Source organism: Scleropages formosus, chromosome 25 (assembly GCF_900964775.1).
Source record: "Scleropages formosus chromosome 25, fSclFor1.1, whole genome shotgun sequence".
Taxonomy (NCBI): domain Eukaryota; kingdom Metazoa; phylum Chordata; class Actinopteri; order Osteoglossiformes; family Osteoglossidae; genus Scleropages; species Scleropages formosus.
Genome location: NC_041830.1, coordinates 14342309 through 14362390, shown reverse-complemented (window position 1 = coordinate 14362390; position 20082 = coordinate 14342309). Strand labels below are relative to the sequence as shown.

The 20082-nt window shown below is 45.6% G+C and overlaps 1 protein-coding gene across 37 annotated transcripts in view; it reads right to left on the bottom strand.

Annotated features, from left to right (window-relative positions):
- The window catches only part of LOC108921597 (receptor-type tyrosine-protein phosphatase S-like), a 182902-nt gene that overhangs the window by 45217 nt on the left and 117603 nt on the right, over window positions 1–20082 (bottom strand). For 21 of the 37 annotated variants that reach the window (XM_029249118.1, XM_029249116.1, XM_029249122.1 and 18 more), the window contains 5 exons: window positions 14207–14395; window positions 12057–12065; window positions 7927–7944; window positions 1820–1930; window positions 22–33 (listed from right to left, as the gene is read on the bottom strand). In XM_029249118.1, the coding sequence (XP_029104951.1) occupies window positions 22–33; window positions 1820–1930; window positions 7927–7944; window positions 12057–12065; window positions 14207–14395 (339 nt within the window). The remainder of the gene's footprint in view (window positions 1–21; window positions 34–1819; window positions 1931–7926; window positions 7945–12056; window positions 12066–14206; window positions 14396–20082) is intronic. The other 16 variants (XM_029249129.1, XM_029249135.1, XM_029249145.1 and 13 more) reach the window with 3 other exon arrangements.

The window sequence follows — 20082 nt, the reverse complement described above, 5'->3', positions numbered from 1 at the left end:
AAAAAGAAAAAACACACCAACCTTCTCGAAGCTCTGAGGGATGTAAAGGGGTTGATGCAGAACACAATGACATGAGGAGAAGAGAGAAATAGGGGAAACACAGAGAGAGTAAAAAAGGCCACCTCATGGCTTTTAACTGCTACATTTCCCTCTCCTTGGTCCTTCGTCCCTCTTTTCTTTCCTTTCGTTCATTTCCTTTCTTTGCAATCAACGTATCCCAGAAATGTGTCTCCCCTCATTGTCTGCTGGACCAGGGAAGTCTATGTCCATTCCCTCCCCCCCCCTCCCACTTAACCCCTACCTCCCCCCCACCCACCCCAGAGTGGCCATCGTAATTTGCTAACCGCTACGAGCTCTGGCCACCTTGTCCCAAAACAAATCATCAAGCTTTTGCCACCTAAAGAGCTCCCACAGTGGCCAATTTGGTAGGAGGAAAAATAAATAAATAACATAAATAAAAAGTAAACAATCAGTCCAAAAACTGAAAGAAACAACAACCACCAACCAATAGACCGGCAGAGTTCTTGTTAAAATTAGCAGCCAACATGCTGTAAAAGACACTGCATCGAGTTTCTTGATGGATTCCAATTAGTTCTACATTTAGACTCAGTCATTATGAACATTTGTGAATGTTCTTTGATTTCTTGGGTAGCTACTAATTTCAACCTGATCCCACATAAAATACATCTGTATAAAAACACGCAAATTGATAAAAGGGTAACAGAAATGACAGTGGTGACAAGTTCTTCCTCTACACTCTTCCAAGAATTATTTTTTTGTGTTGCATATTTTGCTGTAGGGTTCTAGCCACTGGATTAAATAAACACCTCGGGAGGTTTAGCAGCATTAGGAGTTCCCTGGGAGAGGTTGTCAGAATGTTGTCGAGAGGTTGCCTCATAACCCCCCTGGGCCCAGGAGTGCATCCCCCATATGCCAAGTTTCAGTAACCATGGTAACCAGCAATGGTGTGGACCACTGTAACACTGCACACCCCCAAGCTCTCCAGAAACACCCTCGGCTTTGTATCCTCTTTCAGAGGCAGCGGACAGGACCCTGTTACTGTCCAGCTACAGACCTGTCAATAACTATCTGGATGCAAATATGCAGAATATGAGAAGCATAAATGCTGAGTTTTTTGTTTACCTGCATTCAGTTTTTAGGAAAGTGGGTAAACTGAATGAAAAACAATCAAAGTTGAATGAAAACCAGTTACCATTTAGAGGAGGTCTAGGATAATAGGATTGCCAGTTATGGACAACTGGCACTTATTTTTCATAATCTCTAAAAATCATATTTCTTCTGAGCAACAAGTTCAACCGTAGGGATTGTATTGGAGAACATTGGGCCTCACCAAGTCTAATTAGAAAAATGCGACATTAATTTTAATGTTAGTAAATGTTATGAAACTACTAAGGGCAACACATGTTAGGTCACTACTCACATGCTAACATTTTAGTATGACTGATGGACAAAAATGTGTTTGATTGTACTGTGTATGTCAGGGCACAAAGCGTTTATAACCACATTTAAACAATGAATTTTAGACTTTGCATTGAAATGCTATAGGAGGACCGCAGAGTTAGCAACGCAGTGCGTTTGGAAACAAGAACTACCAACAATTAAAACTTTGATTAGAACTATTTAAAAAATTCACATATACATATCAACAGGGACTTTAAAAAATTCAGATTCCCTCAAAAATAATTTTATTTTTTTTTTTAATTTGCCATTAAGCAGCAGAAGGTTCCATTTCCTTGGCAACCACAATAGGCGCGGCTTGGTGGTCCCACAGGGCTCCGTGTTCCGTGATGCTCCCTACCTCTCACATATAGGTTCGCTGGGGATGAGTAGCGAACACCTTCCGAGTTGGATGCCACGCACTCGTACTTCCCCTGGTCTGTCTCCTCGCTGTTTTCAATCTGGAGGGCTCCTGGGTGAGGAGGGGGAGGGAGAGAGAGAGAGAGAGGGAGAGAGAGAGAGAGAGAGAGAGAGAGAGAGAGAGAGAGAGAGAGAGCGCATCCCAAGGAGACAAAGCAGGGATTGGGAAAAAGAGAGAGAAAGAGAGAGAGAGAGAGAGAGAGGAACTTCGTATTAGGATGGAAAAGCAGCATGTCTCAGTGAGTTGCTTTTGAAGGGAAGTTTCCAAAATGAAACCACCTCATCTGGATTCCCATACCATTAAAACTGATAGATGTAATAAATGTGAAAAGATCTTTTGAATACCTTGGACCTCCACCCAGAAAAAAATAAGGAGATAAAACACACAAATTTAAACAAAGTAAAAGGCTAATGGATCTGGCGGCTCAGGGGTTGGGAGCTTTGGTACTGGTGGAGGATGCCGGTCAATCAGCAAGCAACTGATGGGCTCAGATCACAGAGGGAGTGCCAGTCACGGCAGAAGGTTGAGAGTTCTGAGGTTTGTCTAGTTCAATGATGTAAAATGGCTTTGGGAAAACTGGAGACCAGAAGACATGGTGTGGTTTATGGGATGTGAGCTAATGCAGATGCCAAATGGTAGCCACAACCACACAACATTCACCACAAATGAACTAAATGTGTTTGTACACTGTTTTCTACAAAGACACAGAGTGTAAAAATGGCAAGATGGGGTAGAAAGTTTGACCCAAAAAATAAATTTAAAAAGCCTTGTGTCATTAATGAGGTGTGCCCATAATAGTTTAATACGACCTGCTTCTCAAACCGTTGAAGTGTCGGGATTTGGTTTCCCTGACGCAGGAGTCTTTACCTGCTGGCTTCCCACTTCCTCTCCTGGATATGAGTGGGTGTCATGGGAGTCATCCAGTAAAGGACTACTCTCTCTCTCACACTCACACACGCCACACAAAGGAGTGTGCACGACTGCGGCCTACAAGACCTCTCCTGGCAATCTGATGAATCTTGTTCTGCAAGTCCATCGGCAAGCGAGCGAAGAGCGCTGTTAACATGGATTACGGAGCTTATCAGCCAGTTCCTGGTAACACACAGGATAAATGCAGGCACTATGAGCACAGTGTTCCGCACCAGCGACATAGCATATCCTGCATTATCTGCCATCGTCTCCCGCTGCATCTATTCTCCACCTGATTCTTATCCAAAACAATCACTGAACCAGTGGAATTTTTTAAAAGATTAATATAAATAATCATTGGAAACTGCAAGGGGCTATGCAGCATGCGACCTGGTACAACTCAGAAGCCAAATCTTTCCTTGCACCCGGTCTTGGGATGCACGGAGCGAGGGTGGGAATTAGAATTCTTAGCAACAGACATGGGTAGCTGAAAGTTTGTGGGGACGGTGATCCATTGATGTGCGGGTGGGTGCAGCGGGGTCCAGGCACACTTAGATGGCAGCTTCTCGGTCCCTCTCACTATATCTGTGGCCCTGTGGCATTGCCATGACAATGGGTCAATTGTCCTTTTATACCCTGTGAGATGTTGGACCGGTCCACATGGATTAAGCCAAGTTCCTGTATCTACCACAGAGTAGTGTTGAATCTTAATGTTGCGCGGAACCAACGGTTCTTGGCTGCTCCCTTGTAACCCATCGAGATTTTTCTTTGTCCTTCTCGATCGGTCAATAACTTACATGTGCAAGCCACAGACAACATCAATCAAACACCGATCGATGTGCCACAAAATCCCTCGGTGGACTCAGCAGCCTGACCATACATATAGCTTCTCCAGCTGCAAAGGGTTAAAAAGGGTGTGGTTAATTTCAATTTTGCAAATTTGGGTCATACTACGTACCAGTCAAGAATCAGCTGACTTCTCTATTCCATGACGGCCTTGTTACACATTCGTACCTACCAGCGAAAAAGATACACCCTAAAAGTGCCTGAAGTGGGGACGGTATCGGAAACTTGGCTGCGTTTGAAGCCGCCTGTCAGTCCGTCAGTCGATCTTCAGAGCGCTCGCCGGAACAGAGAACACGTCTGTCAAGTTAATTGAGGATCTTGGTCTAATTGAGTCATGTCTCCTCTCGTTCCTCCTCGACTGCTTCCTCTGCCTGTTGTCTCACCGAGTGCGACTCGCACAGCCTGTCTTTAAATTTTCCTCGTTTCACTTTTCCGGAGCCTTGGCTTCCTTCGTGTTAGACGGCTGTTCTATTCATATCGAGTCTGTGTGATCGGGTATGTCTTTTGCTGGAGTGGGGGTGGGACTTATTAGGTCGCTTCATTGTCAGACATACTGTCGTCAACTAGCTGAACTTAATAACAAAATCTCCTGAGCAAAACTGTTTCCTGAACTCAAACTAAATTAACGTTTCTAAGTCCCAATGTTTCCCCTCCCTTGCAATACACTATGCCACCCCCATGACACACGCACAAACTCACTCGTCTTCAGAATTATAGTTTCCTGTGCATTGCATGAAGTCGGGCTTTTACTACCCTGCCAGCCCTACCGAGCCAGGAGGGAGCAGCGGAACCGACAGGTAGAAAGTAGAGTGGAGAGCCATGAGAGCCAATAAAGAGTCCACCATGTGTCTGCGGTTCCAGGCAAAAGTTGATTCATGGTAGAGAAAGCAGGTCATTACACCCCAGTTAGACCACTATGCTTTGTCACCTCCTGCTGCTTGGTGACCCTGCACTTGCGAGGTCCCAAATAGAAAGGCCATGGCTTCTTGGTTTGTTCTGAGCCTCAGAGCTACTTCATCCCTCATGGCATTCAAGAAGGGTTTCAAAACGTATTTCCTTTGGACCCACTTCTCTCCCGATCTCTTATCAGATCCATAAATTTGCATCACATCATCTATCACAATCACCTTTACAGCAACTCTGTAGGCAACTACTCGCGTAACGTGCACCGGCAAAAACCATGGTATCGGACAAACTACCTGTGCTTCAACAATTGCGTAACTTCATCTGTTGTGAAATGTGCTTTTGTTTACTTTGAGTTCTACATTGCTTTGGAGAAAGGATCTGATAAATGAATGAATACAAAGGTGCAAGTGCAAAGCCTCCACACCTCCAGCCCTGTTACCTTCATTTCACACCACAGAGAAGATGGTGCTGATGATGTTGAGAAAATGAATTTTGCCCATGCGATCATGATCAATAATTTCGCCCCATGATCTTCTAGAGGGTCCAATCACAAAAGATTGTCCCCACCTTGACTGACACCATATGGCTTCCTTGTTTTATGCAGGCAGATGATACAACAACACAGCTTTTCCCCACAGATCTCATGATGGCAACTATGGAAGATAGATCCCTAGGGTTTCCTTGGCCACCAAATAGTGGTTGCCTCAACAAACCTCACCTTATCTCATCAGCTCTGTCTTATCAGCGGTGTCATTCATCACCAGCTTGATATTCTTTGTGAGGTGTTCACATTGAGAACCTGGACCTTTCAGAAGTTCCTGTACGGTTAGAGTGGTGCCAGAACAAGAACCTATCTCACCAGGGGTGGCTGTGATTGAGCTTTGAGTTCCAGGTGCAGTAATAAGCAGACTACTCAGCCGTGCACTTTCCACAAACACAGCTCTGTGTGTTAGGTGGCAGCGGGGAGGGGGAAAGATGGTTGATTAGACTCAACAACAGCCTGGAGCCACAGCCAAAGCCAACCCTGCTCGGTGGGAATTGTTCCTCATCACGTAATTAACGGAATGACATGAGTTGACACATCTGAGTGGCTGTTCTCCGAGGCTGATGTTGGTGAAAAGTGATGGCTAGATACTGTTGCATTCTGGGATATGTTTATGTTTCAGTATAACAGTGCTCTCATCTCTCATTCTTCTGCTGGCTGCGGAATACACCAGCTCTACTTCTTCAGCTTTGAGATTAAGAGACATAAGACGACGCAGATACTTCGGTCATATTTCAAACAGCCTTTCAAAGGCAGTAAAAAAAAAAAAAAAAAATCAAGACAAAGTTGAAGGGCGGCATGATGGCACAGCATGTTGCGTTGGAGTCTCGAAGCACCTGGGCTGTGTTTTTGGATGCGAGTTTTGATTTGGTTCAGTCTGTGTGGAGTTTTCATGTTCCTCCCACGCTCACATGCTCTCTTCTGTGTGTGTGTGTGTGTGTGTCTGAGTGAGTGCGTGACTGAGAGTGTGTGAGACAGAGAGAGAGACAATGCCCTGCAATGGACTGGTGTATTGTACAGGGTGTATCCTGACTTACACCCTACATTTCTGGGATAAGCTTGGGACCATTGTGATCCTGAATTAGCACAAGTGATCAGTGATAATGAATGGATGAAAAATACAAACAAGTGAAAATCTGGACAAGGTACAAATATATATAGCACCGGTGTAGATTGGACTGCCAGAAAAAAGGTGAACGGTGAAAGGTGAGCAACAAACTAACGGCATTCCTAATGGTAACATTCTTCATTACACACACCTCACACACATACCCACCAAACACACACGCTGAGCTGTTGTGCTGAACCATACGAGCAAGGTGTAACGTGAACCGTGGAGCGTTTGCAAAGATTAACACAAAGAGGAGCAGGTATACCTTCCCTCTTAAGCCCAACACTCAAAAAGCTCCTCCAGAGGTTACCTTTCCTTGGGCAGACTGTAGTGACTCGTATCCCGGCTCTACGCTGAGAAACGGAGCTCGGAAATTCTATTTTTGCGCTTCTGCAGCCATTTCGTAAATGGACAGCTTTGTGACTTTATGTGAGTAGAGTGTGCTGTTGGCACTGCTGGCAAATGCCGTCTTACAGAGTTTCTCGGTTAAGTTTGAGCACCGATGAGGAATGAAACGAAGGGAACATCTGGGTTGAGATCTTGATGGATGCGTGATGGACACATATAGCACACCTGGTGCTCCATGACGACGAGATAAAAAAAAGAAAAAACTGCCTTTTACTGGCAGATACCAAACAACATCCTTATCACCCGAGACAGACTAGGGAAAAACATGTTGAACAAGATCAGCTAGAGGGGCTGAAGAAAACAACGGAGGCACTTTCTGTTGACCTGAAAGCAACTTGCAAACTTTGGAAAGTGATGTACAGTAGCAATGAATCAGTAGAAGTGGGGATTTGGGAATTCTAAGTACATTCTGAGTGAGCTGAATTAAAGGGTGAAGAGCAAAAGAAGAGGAAGATCTGACTGGTGTATGGATGAAGGACCACATCCCCCCCTCTCGTACACACACCCGCAACCCCCCCACTTCAGCCCTCAGGAAAAGCTATTCACCACTGGATGTATAATCCGCCCCTCCTGTATCCCATGCTTTTATGCGTTGCCAGGGGCAAATGCAATGCATCGTTTTCAGGGCCTACTGCCATTTTGGAGGTGACTGTTGACGTGCTATTTTTAATGCGATCTTTATACACATATATATTCCCTTTTCAAAGCAGCATTGAAATTCAGGCAAGGCTGAAATTAAATATAATTTATGCAGGTTCTTGCGATACTCAGAGGGAGTCTCCAGCCAGGGAACATAATACCACGGCAGAGCATATTAGCATACGTAATGTGGCCACAGGGCGCCCGCCATTCCTGCGTGAGGGTGGGGGGAATACGACGTGGGGCCTGCTGAGGGGTGGAAGAACAGTTTACCCAATAGTTCATCAGCCCGTCCCTCAAGGCTTTGACCCTCAATCATTCAGCATTTCATATTACTAAAAATGACAAACCCTGCCCTCCCAAGGCTCCCAGCGGGGTGAAGGATTTGACCACTCGGCCTACGGTAGAGAAATAAGATGAACACTGTACACAGTACACATCCAACAATGCCACAACATAGACGAAACACAGAAATGGGGTGGGGATCCAGGAAAGGGTTGGGGGGGGGGGCGGGGGGCTGGACACCAGAGACACACAGAAAACAGACCTACAAAACAAACATTTTTTTTTAAAACAGATAAGACATTTTTAAAAATCATTTTGTTATACCCAAATTTAACAGAGTTTATTAGTCGTTAGTGTTTATGATGCGTTATTGGTTAGTGCTCTGGTTATGCATCTTACCTCGTATAGGGGTGCCCTCTGAAAGAGACACAAAACGGAAGACACAACAGTTTAGTTGAAGATTTATGTTAGTGTTATTTGTTATTTGGGGATGGGCTGTTTTCTCAATTACCGCTGTTAATGATCACGGTTAATTATCGTTGACGAATTAGTTCATTTAACTTTAAAACCCTCGATGCTGCTTCCCCAAAGGAACAAGGCCGTTGTGCAGATGGCAGTGTCTCGCTCCTCGTATTCGTTTCTCGGTTCCGCTGACATTTGCGGGAAACGCCTCGCCCTAACAAAGTGCCAGGCGTTGCAGTTTCACCGCAGCCGCCATTCATACTGACAAGTGATTCCGAAATGGGTTCTCCCTCTCTCTCCGCATCAATAATCTATGGACATTTTGTAACTTTCCTGCAGTTGACTGACCACCATTCAGAAACCACACACTTGAATGTTAAGCGGTTCTACCGCCAACATGGGAGGACGCACCGCTAATGACTGGTAGCATCCACCAAGGTTTCTGATGTGCTTCTCCTTGTATTTCTGAACATTTGGCCCCTTCTTCTCCTACTGTCCACCAACCCCACTAAAAGTTCCATGTGAACAGCTGGGTGGCGACACCCCTGTTCCGGGAGCCAGCAGTTTTCATGAAGCCTAACTCCATACTGCCTGGTGGGAGGGTTTCTAAAGCAAAGCTTGAAATATAAATGTTAGACGACACATAATACAGTCAACGGAATAGTCAATTCCTTGATTTAAAGGACTGCCATTTCCACCTGCATCTGCTCGCTTTTGTTCTAGGTTTGAGGAAATAGCGTTTCTTGTGCAGTAGCAATCATGGACCATGTAGGAGGTCAGGGCAGGGTTTTTTTTTTTGCCTGGTTCTCAATAATTTGCAGAATAATAAAAACTCCAGGTGTTGAGGTGACACTTACTCATAACCCTTAGAGTTAGGCTGCATTTACGTTGCCCAGGATGTCCAAAGACTAGTCTCAGTTCACAGACATATCTATTGCTACCTCTGTGCTCATTTACCATTAATTTTTTTTTTTTTTTTACATATTTATGTGTTTCCTTGAGAGGAAAATGTTTCCCCCTAATTAAAGCATGGTTAGATTTTTTTTTGTCAATGAATTTTCTTTTAAAGGATGTCAAATGACAATTTACTGTTATTGAAAGGATCACCACATTATTGCATTTCTGACAGCAGTAAGAAAAGCCCAGTTGGAACTACTGATATGTGCTTCACAGAGGAGTGCTTGAGATCCAGGCAAAAAATCTGAGATTTCTTAATCTTTGCTTGGTCCCAGTAAAATCAAATGGGAAACATCTACAACGGTTGATCAATCAGGGTTAAGGCAGCAGTGAGTTGATTTAGTTGTAGTTAATAATCTAGTTAGGGTTAGGATTTATTTAAGGTTAGCTCAGGTTAGATTAGTTGAGGTACTGGTTAAAGGTGAAGTAAAAAGAAGGATTATAAAGCAAGGGCTGTTCACGTGGGGTTGATAATGGGAATTAGCACTACCAGAAAGGTAGAAATAATATGAATGGAGGCATTTTCAAACTAAACAGCTGATCATTTTATGTTAGTTTTTTGGTATGAAAAAACAAATATATTAAAGTTATGACATTTGGCTCATCTTGAGTTCTCTGTGTATTCCATATGATTTTGGATTTCTGATATTCAGAGAGGAGATAAGCAAAAATAGGAACAAATCTGACAGCTTTAAGGTTCCAGTCCTGTTCTCCTGGGTTGAGGCATCAGAAAGACGTTCTGCTCCATTGACAGCGCATCTTCAACAGACGCGAAAAAGACAGCGAAAATCCTTTTGGGGGAACATCGCCGCAGCTTGAGAGAAGAGTCCAAGAATCGTATGTTTATAGTGCAGCACATCTGTATCTATCTTCACTGGCAAAACAAGACCATCTCAACAAATCCATGGAAAGGGTTTGAGCCAGCAAAAATGTCCTGGATACTTCGAGTCAACACAGGTTTCATAGAGAAATTAGACACCTGGAGACTGAAGAGGAAGTCAAATACTGACCACATCAGTTGGAGTATTCTTCAGGCTGAAAGGTAATTGCATTCTATCCTCACATGGTTCAGGCACCACGGCCAATGGACGAGGTGGGAAAGAAATCTGGGCATCTCCATAATTGTGTCATGCCTACAGTGCCACGGTCTCAGGGTGGAAAGCTGGCCACTGAGAAGAATCAGCCTTGGCCATACATCAGTCCTCACTGCAAGACCGGCCCTGTTGGATTATCCATTGGTTCAGTGGTGTGTGTTACTCTGTGTCTATATTTGAGTATGTTTCCTCTATGGACCCACTAATACACTAATACATCACAGCACATTGAGAGCCGTCTGAACCACCACGTGGAATATCTCAGCCCAAGGGCTCACCAGAACCCTAAAAAGACATTTCACGGTGACCACAAAAAAGACCACTGCGAGACACTGTGAAACACTGTGAAACAACGGACCAGGGAGCCATGGCGTGACTGGCTGACTGCTGTCTCAGCTTTATCCATCCATGCACAGAGCAGAAGGAGACTGACAAAAGAGATGCCCATGCGTGAGCAGACCTGCAAGATGGCAGACGTGTGGGCTGAGAGTGAACCGCTGAACTCCAAGCTGTAGGACCCATCAATCACAGCGTCACCCTGGGGGAGTCTTGCCGTGGCCTCACAACCAGAGAGCAGTGCCAAAACAACTGAGTGCAGCATAGATCCCCATCTGGGGGGCTTCACTGCAGCAAGAGCTCTGCCTCACTCCATCTTTCGTGCACTTTTGGTTTATTTTTGTTTCCTCCCTCCTCATCCAGGGCCATGGTGACCCTCTGGAGAAAGAGAGGCATGTTGACCTGAGCAGGCTGTGCCCGGCTTTGGCAGAAATACGGAAACTCAGACTGATGGGCTACAGGGAGCTGGAGCCTCAATCCGAGGAAAAGGCTGGCTAATTCCAAGTATGTCGAACCCCTTTCATCCTCGGCCCTACAAGGAAACCTGTTAGAATGTCTCCATCCACCTGATCTCAATCATGTATTTGTGTATTTGGAATACAGACTGAAGTTTGTGGGTTTCACTGCCTGGGTTTGACAGGTAGTTCTTCCTCACTGCAGACTCTTCCTTTCTCAGCAGCACCCGCGTGATGGGTCTGGGCTCAACCACCTACCCAGGACAGTTCTTCCCTACAACAATCTCCAATTTCAGCCATGCAAATCATGGCGCTCAAACGTGTATCATGCTGCTGATATTTTTAGCCATTTACCAGTTTCTAAAACTTGAAACCAGAACCAGGCTGAGAAAAGACAATAAAAAGTGACACGTGCATGGGTTTGAGTGTCAAAAACGGAAATAGTATCTTCAGAAACTCTGCTAAATCCCCGGTGGCTCCGCTTGGAACGGAATGCAAAAAATGTTCCTTTTTCGATGCTGTGCGGGCGAGAGAGCGAGGCGAGACTCGAACGCCAAAGTATTTCTTGAAATAACACCGAGCTGTGAGGGGTGGGTGACGGGGGAGGCAGGAGGCGAGGAGTTCATGAACACAGAAGCTCAACGGCCCGGTCAGGGGTCCTTTGGGACTCCTGGATGACACCAAGATGACCCTTTTCCAAGCACACACGTCCAGCTGCCCCAACTTTTCTGTTGTTCCTTTTGGACGTGGATCCAGTTGTTGTGAAACTCCTTGGGGTCGCTCTGGGCCGGAGCACAACCTTGGAGACGGCACAGCGGCATGAGGGACTGTTTGCCCTTCGAAAACAGAAGCTGGGCAACCAGCCGTCACTTGCTGCTCCACAGCATGGGGTCGGGAGCAGAGAGACCAAGCAGAGTCCAACTGGACAGAAGAAGGTCTTTATTGCCTTTTTAAGGTGTCAATTTCCTCTCACTAATTAAGTCTTCAATGAAAAGTTCTTTGACTTGATGTTTTTTTTTTTTTAAAAAAAGTGGAATGACGGTTTTCTTTCTCAGCTTTTGACTTGAGTGGGAATGAAGGGGGAAACTAAACAGGCAGTCGAAAGGTAGAGTAAAAAGGGAGGGGGCGGAGCATGCATTTTAAAAACTGTTAAAATGCCATCTGCGCCAGGGATAACGGGAGAGGGAGGGAAGGGGCGGGTGGGAATTCTCTTGGAGGCACTTACCAAAGGCTTCTGGAAATTATAAGAAAAACAAAACAGAAAAGGAAGAAACAGAACAATAAATTTCAGGGGAGGAGTCAGTTCACACTGGTTTCTGCTGTTAACGTAGCAGGGTTCTGGTTACAGCTTGGCGTCGGACCTTTCAGGTTTGCTGTAAGTTCACGTGTCTCTTCGAACAGGCCAACGGTCCACAGAGGAGCAGTTAAACTCCGTGGCATGTGGACATTTCAGTCTTCTCTACATTTTAGCAGATGGTCTCATGAAGGATGCTGTATTAATCACTTTCTGTTATACAAATGTCATTCATGGTGTATCTTATCAAATGTGATACATGGAAGCACATAACTTCAGTTGATGTTTAATATAGGTTAGCTTCGGTGGAAAACGATATCTCATTTATATTTGTGGCAGAAGATCAAAATCATTTATGAAGACCAGGTAAACTGATGAGGGAACAAATGCACTGCGCACAAATAAAGACAATTAATTTATTTAGTTCCCACTTTTACCCAAGGCTACTTACAATGTTAGACAATCGAAATACCCATTTGTGCAACAGGGTATTTTTATTGTATCATTTCAGGTTAAGTACCTTGCTCAAAGTTACTACAGCAGGGGCAAAGGTACAAACTCAGGATTTGATGATTACAAAGTGACAGTTCTAACCACTATGTCATCTTCTGCTGCCCCTTTCAGGCATCTTTCTAATTAAATCTGATATGCAAATAATAAGGAAAAAATAATAATGCTTCTGAAGAAAAGTAAAATTAAAAATGATTTTGATCTTCTGAGTACTATTAGTTGCTGAATCTGATAAAATGCACACTGTGGAGAATAATTCACAGCTACTTGGAAATGGGTGAAAGTCTGTGAGACAAACTGGAACAACAACAAAACTGACACAAGGAGGAGGGTGGACCTCACAGAAAACCTCCCACGTGTGAAGAAAGTAAAAACAGCGAGACAGAGAATCACAGACACAAGAGGGGTTAGACAGACAAGCATCACCTGTTGGGGAGGGCTGCATTATTTATGGAGAGGAGCAAAGCTAAAATCCAGCCTCCTTTGACATCCTTGAACCAGCTGAAACCGGGTCCTTTTGACACACAAGCTGCTGTTCTCACACACCGACACAGTGTTCTTGCCAGTGTTTGTAGGCCATATCAGGCCTTTCTTCCACATCCTCAGAAGGGGCTGTGGGATTGATGTAATGGGCTCAACTAGCTATGGTGCTCAAAGGCTGGATTACAAACTTAACTACAATGCCACTGCCCTAGGTTAGCTCCTCCTATTGGTGGTGTCGGTCAAAGGGAAGTACCACTTAGGGTGGGGGGGGGAAGTGGTAACGGCACCGAGTTGGACCCATGGAGGGGCGCAAGCTTTGGATGCTAACGCAGGTGGAGATTTTCAAGTCTCCCCGAACCCGGAGCCTCCGAGGTAGTCGGCTGCGCTCCAATAGAGATGTCAAAAACACTTGCAAGCTTTCAGCACACGGCAAGGCCAGCCAGGACCCAAAAGAGAACGCAACGTTCCTCCGAAAAGCAAAGCGCCCCACAGAGTTGCTCAACATTCGCAAAACTCTGATTCCTCGGCAGAAAGAAATTGTTTATTGCCTGGAAACAGGAAGCCTTTACGCCTTTCTGCACTGACTGTTTATTCAGTGTATCTTTGCTGTTTCGAAACCCATTCCATGAAGTCCGATAGCCCCATTCTTGCGTTCCTTTTTGTTTTCGCTCTTGATATTTAGTTTTGTTATGTTTGGAAAAGGTACCAACAATAGATGGATAACGGCTGTTTCGAAATCTGTTCAGCTCCTATCGTAGGACATCACCGAAAACATAGAGCAAAGTGTTTATCGTTACTGCACATCTGTATAGGAGTGGGTCACAAACAAGCAGGACCCGAAAGGGCGACAAAGTACAAACCCAACGCTCACAAGAGCAACTTTATAAACATCTTTGCTTCGGAAGGCTATTTGTTGAAAAGTAGCACTTTTATTGACGGTTCGTCAGTCGAGAAATGCTGAACTCTGGCTGAACTCAAACCCTTTACCACTGCCTGCTTCCTGTTTCCATTTAAAGTCACATAGTTTGGCAGCAAACACTGAGCAGCCAACATGGCTCTGGCGTGAGCAAGCAGCCCAGTCTCCTCACCTGACCGCAGCTGTTTGATTCGCCCATTACTTGCGCTGGGGTCGATGGGAAGGAAGTCCTTGAACCAGGTGATCTCGGGGTCAGGGTTGCCGCTGGCAGCGCACAGCATGGTGGCTGTTCGTGTGCGCTCCACCACCTTGAGCTGGGGGCCCATGTCAATGTTGGGGAAGCCCGGTGGAAGCAGGTCCTCTGTGGGGTGGAGAAGAAGGATGGAGCGACTATTAAACACAACAGCCCAGTATCATACGTGACCTTGGTGCTCTAAACACCTTCTTCCTATAGGTCCCTACAAAAAACGTTCACATGGGGTTTTCTTATCCATTTCAAACTCTTTTAGGGAGAGGTGGTATTTACTGTTCTGACTGTTGCTGCTGCTTGATACAAATTTTCACAAAATTCACACTTTAAAGGCAATAAAGTAACAAGTGCCCCTGGTTGAGAAGGATGAGCCCAACCCCTCAGCAGCCCTTCCTCAGGATTCAGGACTCTAATGTCTTCCAGGCTTTCATTCAGCACTGGTAATGGAGCTCATTGTGTCCATTATGGCCTCTGACGTCACACCCTGCGGTGCTTCATGAGACTATGATTCATCCTCGGCCCATGGGCCTTCATTGTACTCTGGGCCAAATTACTCAGGATGGCAATTTGGCCACGTCCAGTTAGCAGTTAAATTTAAATGCTAAAAGTTCCCCTGGGTGCTTGAACCAGAGTGTCGTATCTGTCGCACCTGTGTCCATTTCATAATCTTTATCCTAACACAGGAATAGTCAATGTTTCCCTTCTCTGCACCCGGGTCTCGCTGGAGTGGCTGCACACTAGAGCCTCAACACAGACCTCGCTTTCTCTGAAAAATTCACAATAACAACGTAATCAGTTTTATAACTGTTCACCATATATTCTAATTCCTTTTTACAAAAGCATAGAACCTCCATCCTTAGTTCTGAACACCCTAAGTCTGGGATGCTTTTTCTTTAGCTCTCATGTACATAAGGTAACCAGGACCTTTTACCTGTTATTGCCTCCGAACACCTCAATTCCTTTGCATCGCTGCATCATGTTAAAGGTTACGTGCATAAATCTTCCCTTCACATCTTGAGGCAACATGCACTCTCCATTTTTTATCATTTGAATTTTAAAGAGAATGTGGAACACGAAAAGAAAGGAAGCAGAGATGGCAAAATCTGGAAAATGCACTGTTATGATTTTACATTCAAAGAAGAGCATGGTTATTTACCTTTTTCTGTTATCTCTGAAAACAAATACATTTCCACAAAACAAAACTTCTGCTTTGTACCGATACCATCCATCTGCAAGGTAGATACCAGCCCACCACAGTCCAAGAAAAATAAAACATCCAACTAGTCTTAAAAAACAGCACAAGTCCAGCCCTGTACAGTAGCAATTTGTGTGAATGCCCTATGGCCTATAAGCTGCCCCCAATAATGCAAACAGCCTCTCTGCAGTGAAAACTCCCGTGTTTCACTTTCCATGAATGGCTTTTGTATGTCTTCATACATGGACATCACTGTTTGAAGTTTTTGCTGGATGCGAGTACAAGCACTCAGCGTACGCGAAGGATGGCTTTTAAAGCTGACGTCTCCCAGCCACCAGCCCAGCTCTCCAAAAACATCAATTATCTCAAATTGAGGCTCTCCGTTTAATGCCATTACACAAGCGACAGGTGCAAAGCCTTTAATCAGATCGGCTAGCTTGGCACTACAGCTCATCCAGTCTCAGTATCGCAATGTCACTTTCATTTTGGGTGGGGAGTCGGATGTGACCATGTCGTTTTCGTCTTCAGCGGGAAATGGGCGCAGTCATGTATTTACACATATATTTATCCATTTTAGTGCCGTCTTCAGAATCACCAGATATTATCTACCAGGCAATCTATGACGAAGAGACTACAGCTGGTTATAGACTTATCTTTGTCCAGCAGTAATTAAACAAGTAGCCCATCGAGTGAGCAAGCCATAGTGGCACATTACCACTGATTATCTTGCAGCGATACCATTCCTCTACAGAAGCTATTATCCAAGCAAAAAAGGCTCATTTTCACCACATAGTATTCTTCATGGAGTCAACAGTCCACTGCTGTCATGTCTGCCCTCCCTTTACTGTTCCTCAAATTATTATTTTCACTTGCAGATAAAGTTTAATTTTAGTGGCATAAAGAAGTTAACTGATTACCCCCTCATTAATGCCAAAGACAGGGGTTTATAAAACAGAAGAAATACGGTGGGGGCCACAGTCAAAAGTGAGAGGTGAATGAAGATTGAGAGAGCACAAAAGGGAAGTGAAAGAACGTATCCCACCAAAATGAAGCCTTATTAAACGGATGAATTTGGCTAATGTGGTTGGATGTGCTGCCTTGTGTCAAGAGGCATTGGCAGTGATGTGAGCTGAAGTTTGTGGATCTCTCCACTTCCTCAGAGCACACTTACAGCAATCACACTGCTTCCAATCGACGACCCACATGCAGCCGATCTCCCAAATACCAGAGATTGAAACAGCCTCATCTCTTCATTACAGACCAGAGGTTTCACTGCAGGAGGCAAAAAGGACTTAACGGGCTCATGAGGGGCAGCCTAGAAGTCGAGTAGACATCTATCATGAGACTTTTAACAGGCCAAAAGGTCTGCAAAGTACCTGCACAGTGTATGGCATGTGTTTGAGAAGTTCCTGTCTTTGCAAAGGGATGTCTCCATGGCAACAGGGAATGCTTTACTTCCCTGGGATGCAACACACTCTCCACCCCCCTCAATTTCTGTTTGGTGTTTTGCATTCCAGTTGGTCCCACAGTTCTCATACGCCGACTCTCTGAGAGACCAACATTTCAGCAAGAAGAAGGCTGCCCTGCAGATCCTTCTCTGGTCCAATGCTTATTGGCCCAGGATGCACCTCAAGGTTCAGGAAAAGCCCCTAAGATCACAGATCACGGGAAGAGGTCAAATCTCTAACTGTTCGGGAAAGAGAGAGACAACTCAGTTAATGGGGGGATGCGGATTCGTTGGCATAATACCCTGTTCGTTTTCTTCCTGTTACCCTAATCGTAGAATGACAACAGTTAATTTATCTCCGAAACCCCCACTCATGTCAAATTTAGACATTACACTTGGCCATCTACTATAATCTATACAAATGTCCATTGAGTATAAATTTCCTGACTATGACCTAGAGAGTGAATCTGCATCCACTTACAATGTGCAGGCGTGAATTTAGAAAAGCAATCAGCTCTACATGCAGTCCAACATGTGGGTGGAACGAGGCAGAGAGGGGGACCGAGGAATTCCCCTGGAGTTAATCCCATACTCTTAGCACGGATGAGACACTTTGTTCCGGAGCGCTGTGACGGTGGGACGGCGAGAGGGTGGGTGGTAATCAGCCACAGGCTAAAGCGCCCACATGAGCCAATCGTGTACAAGGCGAGATTCTACCTTGAGGGAAGACAAGCGTCAAGAAACATACTTACACCAACAAGAAAATAAACATGGTACCGTGGGCATTATTGCTAGCAGCTGTGAATGAGGAGGGGGACAGTGGAGCGGCCAGGTCTGACATGTTGTTGATGCAATGCAATTGCACCCCAGACAAATATTCTCTCTGCAACTCTACGACAGCAATCTCAGTCTACGAGCAGTTTGCATGACAAGGGGAAAAGCACAAAGGGTTTTTGCCACTCTGCCATCACACCAGCAGGTAGGGAGATTAAGGGGGCCTGTGGTGGGGCACGAGGCCACGTAAGTCACAGTGGGGGAGCAACGGCAGCCCTGCACTCGACAGCAGGTGAATAAACAAATGAGGATGAAGTTAACAAGAGCGGCTGGCGAATCTCCTAGGAAGGACGCGGAGAATGTCAATGAGTGCAGGAAGGGAAGGGGCACATGTGGGTTGAGGGGGCTGCTCTGCTGATTTACATCATGTCCCTTTCGGACAGGAAAAACCAAAACATGCACACTAATTGCTGATGTTTCCAATGGCATCTAGCCAAAGTCAAAGCTGGTTTCATCAAGATTGAACAAGATGGACGCTATGGTGCCCTCCCCTCGACAACCACTGACTCAGGATCATGTGGAACCGCTCCCTCACAAAGAAGAGGGCTGGGCTTGTGATGCCAATCAGATTCATCAGCCAATCCTCTTCTTGTCCGAATGAACGGGGACCCTCCTCTTCTCAGCCAAACTTACCCATTGGTTTCCATCCTTTGTCAGGCAGCCTCCAAGCCCAGCGCTCCAAATTTTGCTTCCTGTCGACAGATGCTGTGCCAAAAGTGTGAAGTCTGTATTCCGATGCTGGGCGCTAGGACTCACACTTTACACTGTGTTCATGTTACTGTGAATCATCGGTCTGAACTCGTTCCACACATTTATTCTACACATCCTACACGTTTCTCCCGTCTTCAAATGTTCTGCCAGATGGACAGATCAGGAAGAAAGAACATCCCAGCACAAAAAAAAAAAATCACATGTACGCAGCATTCATTAATAGACCAAGGAAGCACACAACTGCAGTGCAAGAAGACAAGATCTTCATACAACCTATAAACAGGTCAGTCACAAAGTGAGAGCACGACTCCTGATCCAGAGGCATGTCTCCCAGTGTGTGGCAGAAACAGTCCATTGATTCCTTCAGATGTTAAAGCAGATCACAAAGGTGTTTTACGAGGGCAGACAGCCAAATGCATCAGAGCAGGGAGCTGCCTTGCTTCCTGTGGTGGGGTACACGTAATATGCGGGGCAAACACAGCCGGCTGGATGGTTAATACGATCTGAGACCAGACTCAGACAGTGGGATTGGCTCCTTCATCATGCACCTATTCCTCCAAGACAAAGAAACCACAATGAACTGTTGGAGGGAGGCCTGAAATTGCTCACCGTTAAACTGCTCCCAATGAGCATGTGCACCCCACGCCGCTGAACGCTCCCTGCCTCGCCTCCTGCCATTACCCTACCCCCTTCGGCACACTCCGAGCAGTAGGGGGTGAGGGTTTGTGGAAGTCTGAGGGCTCCCCCCTAGTTAAATCCACCCTATTCAGTAGGCCCCATTAGCCCACTTGATTAGGGTCATTGCTAATCCGGTTATTCCGGCGTAGCGACCTTTGACTGGGTCCTGCAGGGGAGCGTTCTCCTTGAACGGCAGCAGCCATCCAGGGGATCGCATCTCCACCATATATGTTCTGCTCGTCATCCTGCACCTGCGTGAGACCACATTATAATACGGTGGAAATACATACAGACTAGAGAATCCAACCCAGACTGACCAGTTTCATGTGGTCTGCAAATGTTCGTTTAATCGTGAGATTCATAGTGAACTGGGTACAGAGATTAAGCATCATGTTGAGGGCGGACCAAAGAAAGGTCACCAATTTACCTGAACCACATTTCTTCAGGCTGTGGGATGAAACCTGAGCACATGGAGGAAACCTAGGCAAACATGGGAAAAACATGCAAACCCCATGAAGACTGAGCTGGATCCAAACCAAAGTCGAAATGAACAGCCCAGGTGCTGCTGAGTCCCTAGTGCCACCTGCTGAGCCACCAGGCCGCCTCTTACACCAACGCTCCTGCTACAGCTAATGGTAATGCTCCAGTTCCAGCTCCCTGACATCCACCCAAGCCTGGGTTCAACCACGAATGGCCTGAGTTCACACACCATGCAGGGCTCTCTTGATAAGGCTCCTTCTCCCAGTGGTGATCAACCTGCTTGAGGAATTCCACAGGAATGATAATCAACCATGGGCTGATAATCCCCATCATTCACAGCTAGCATCCAGCTTCCTTGGGGGCACGGAGTGCACATGGCTCCTTAAGCCCCGGTGAAGGAATGAAGAGCTTCAGGCCTTTCAATGCCACTTACCCATAATTCTTCTGCATTTA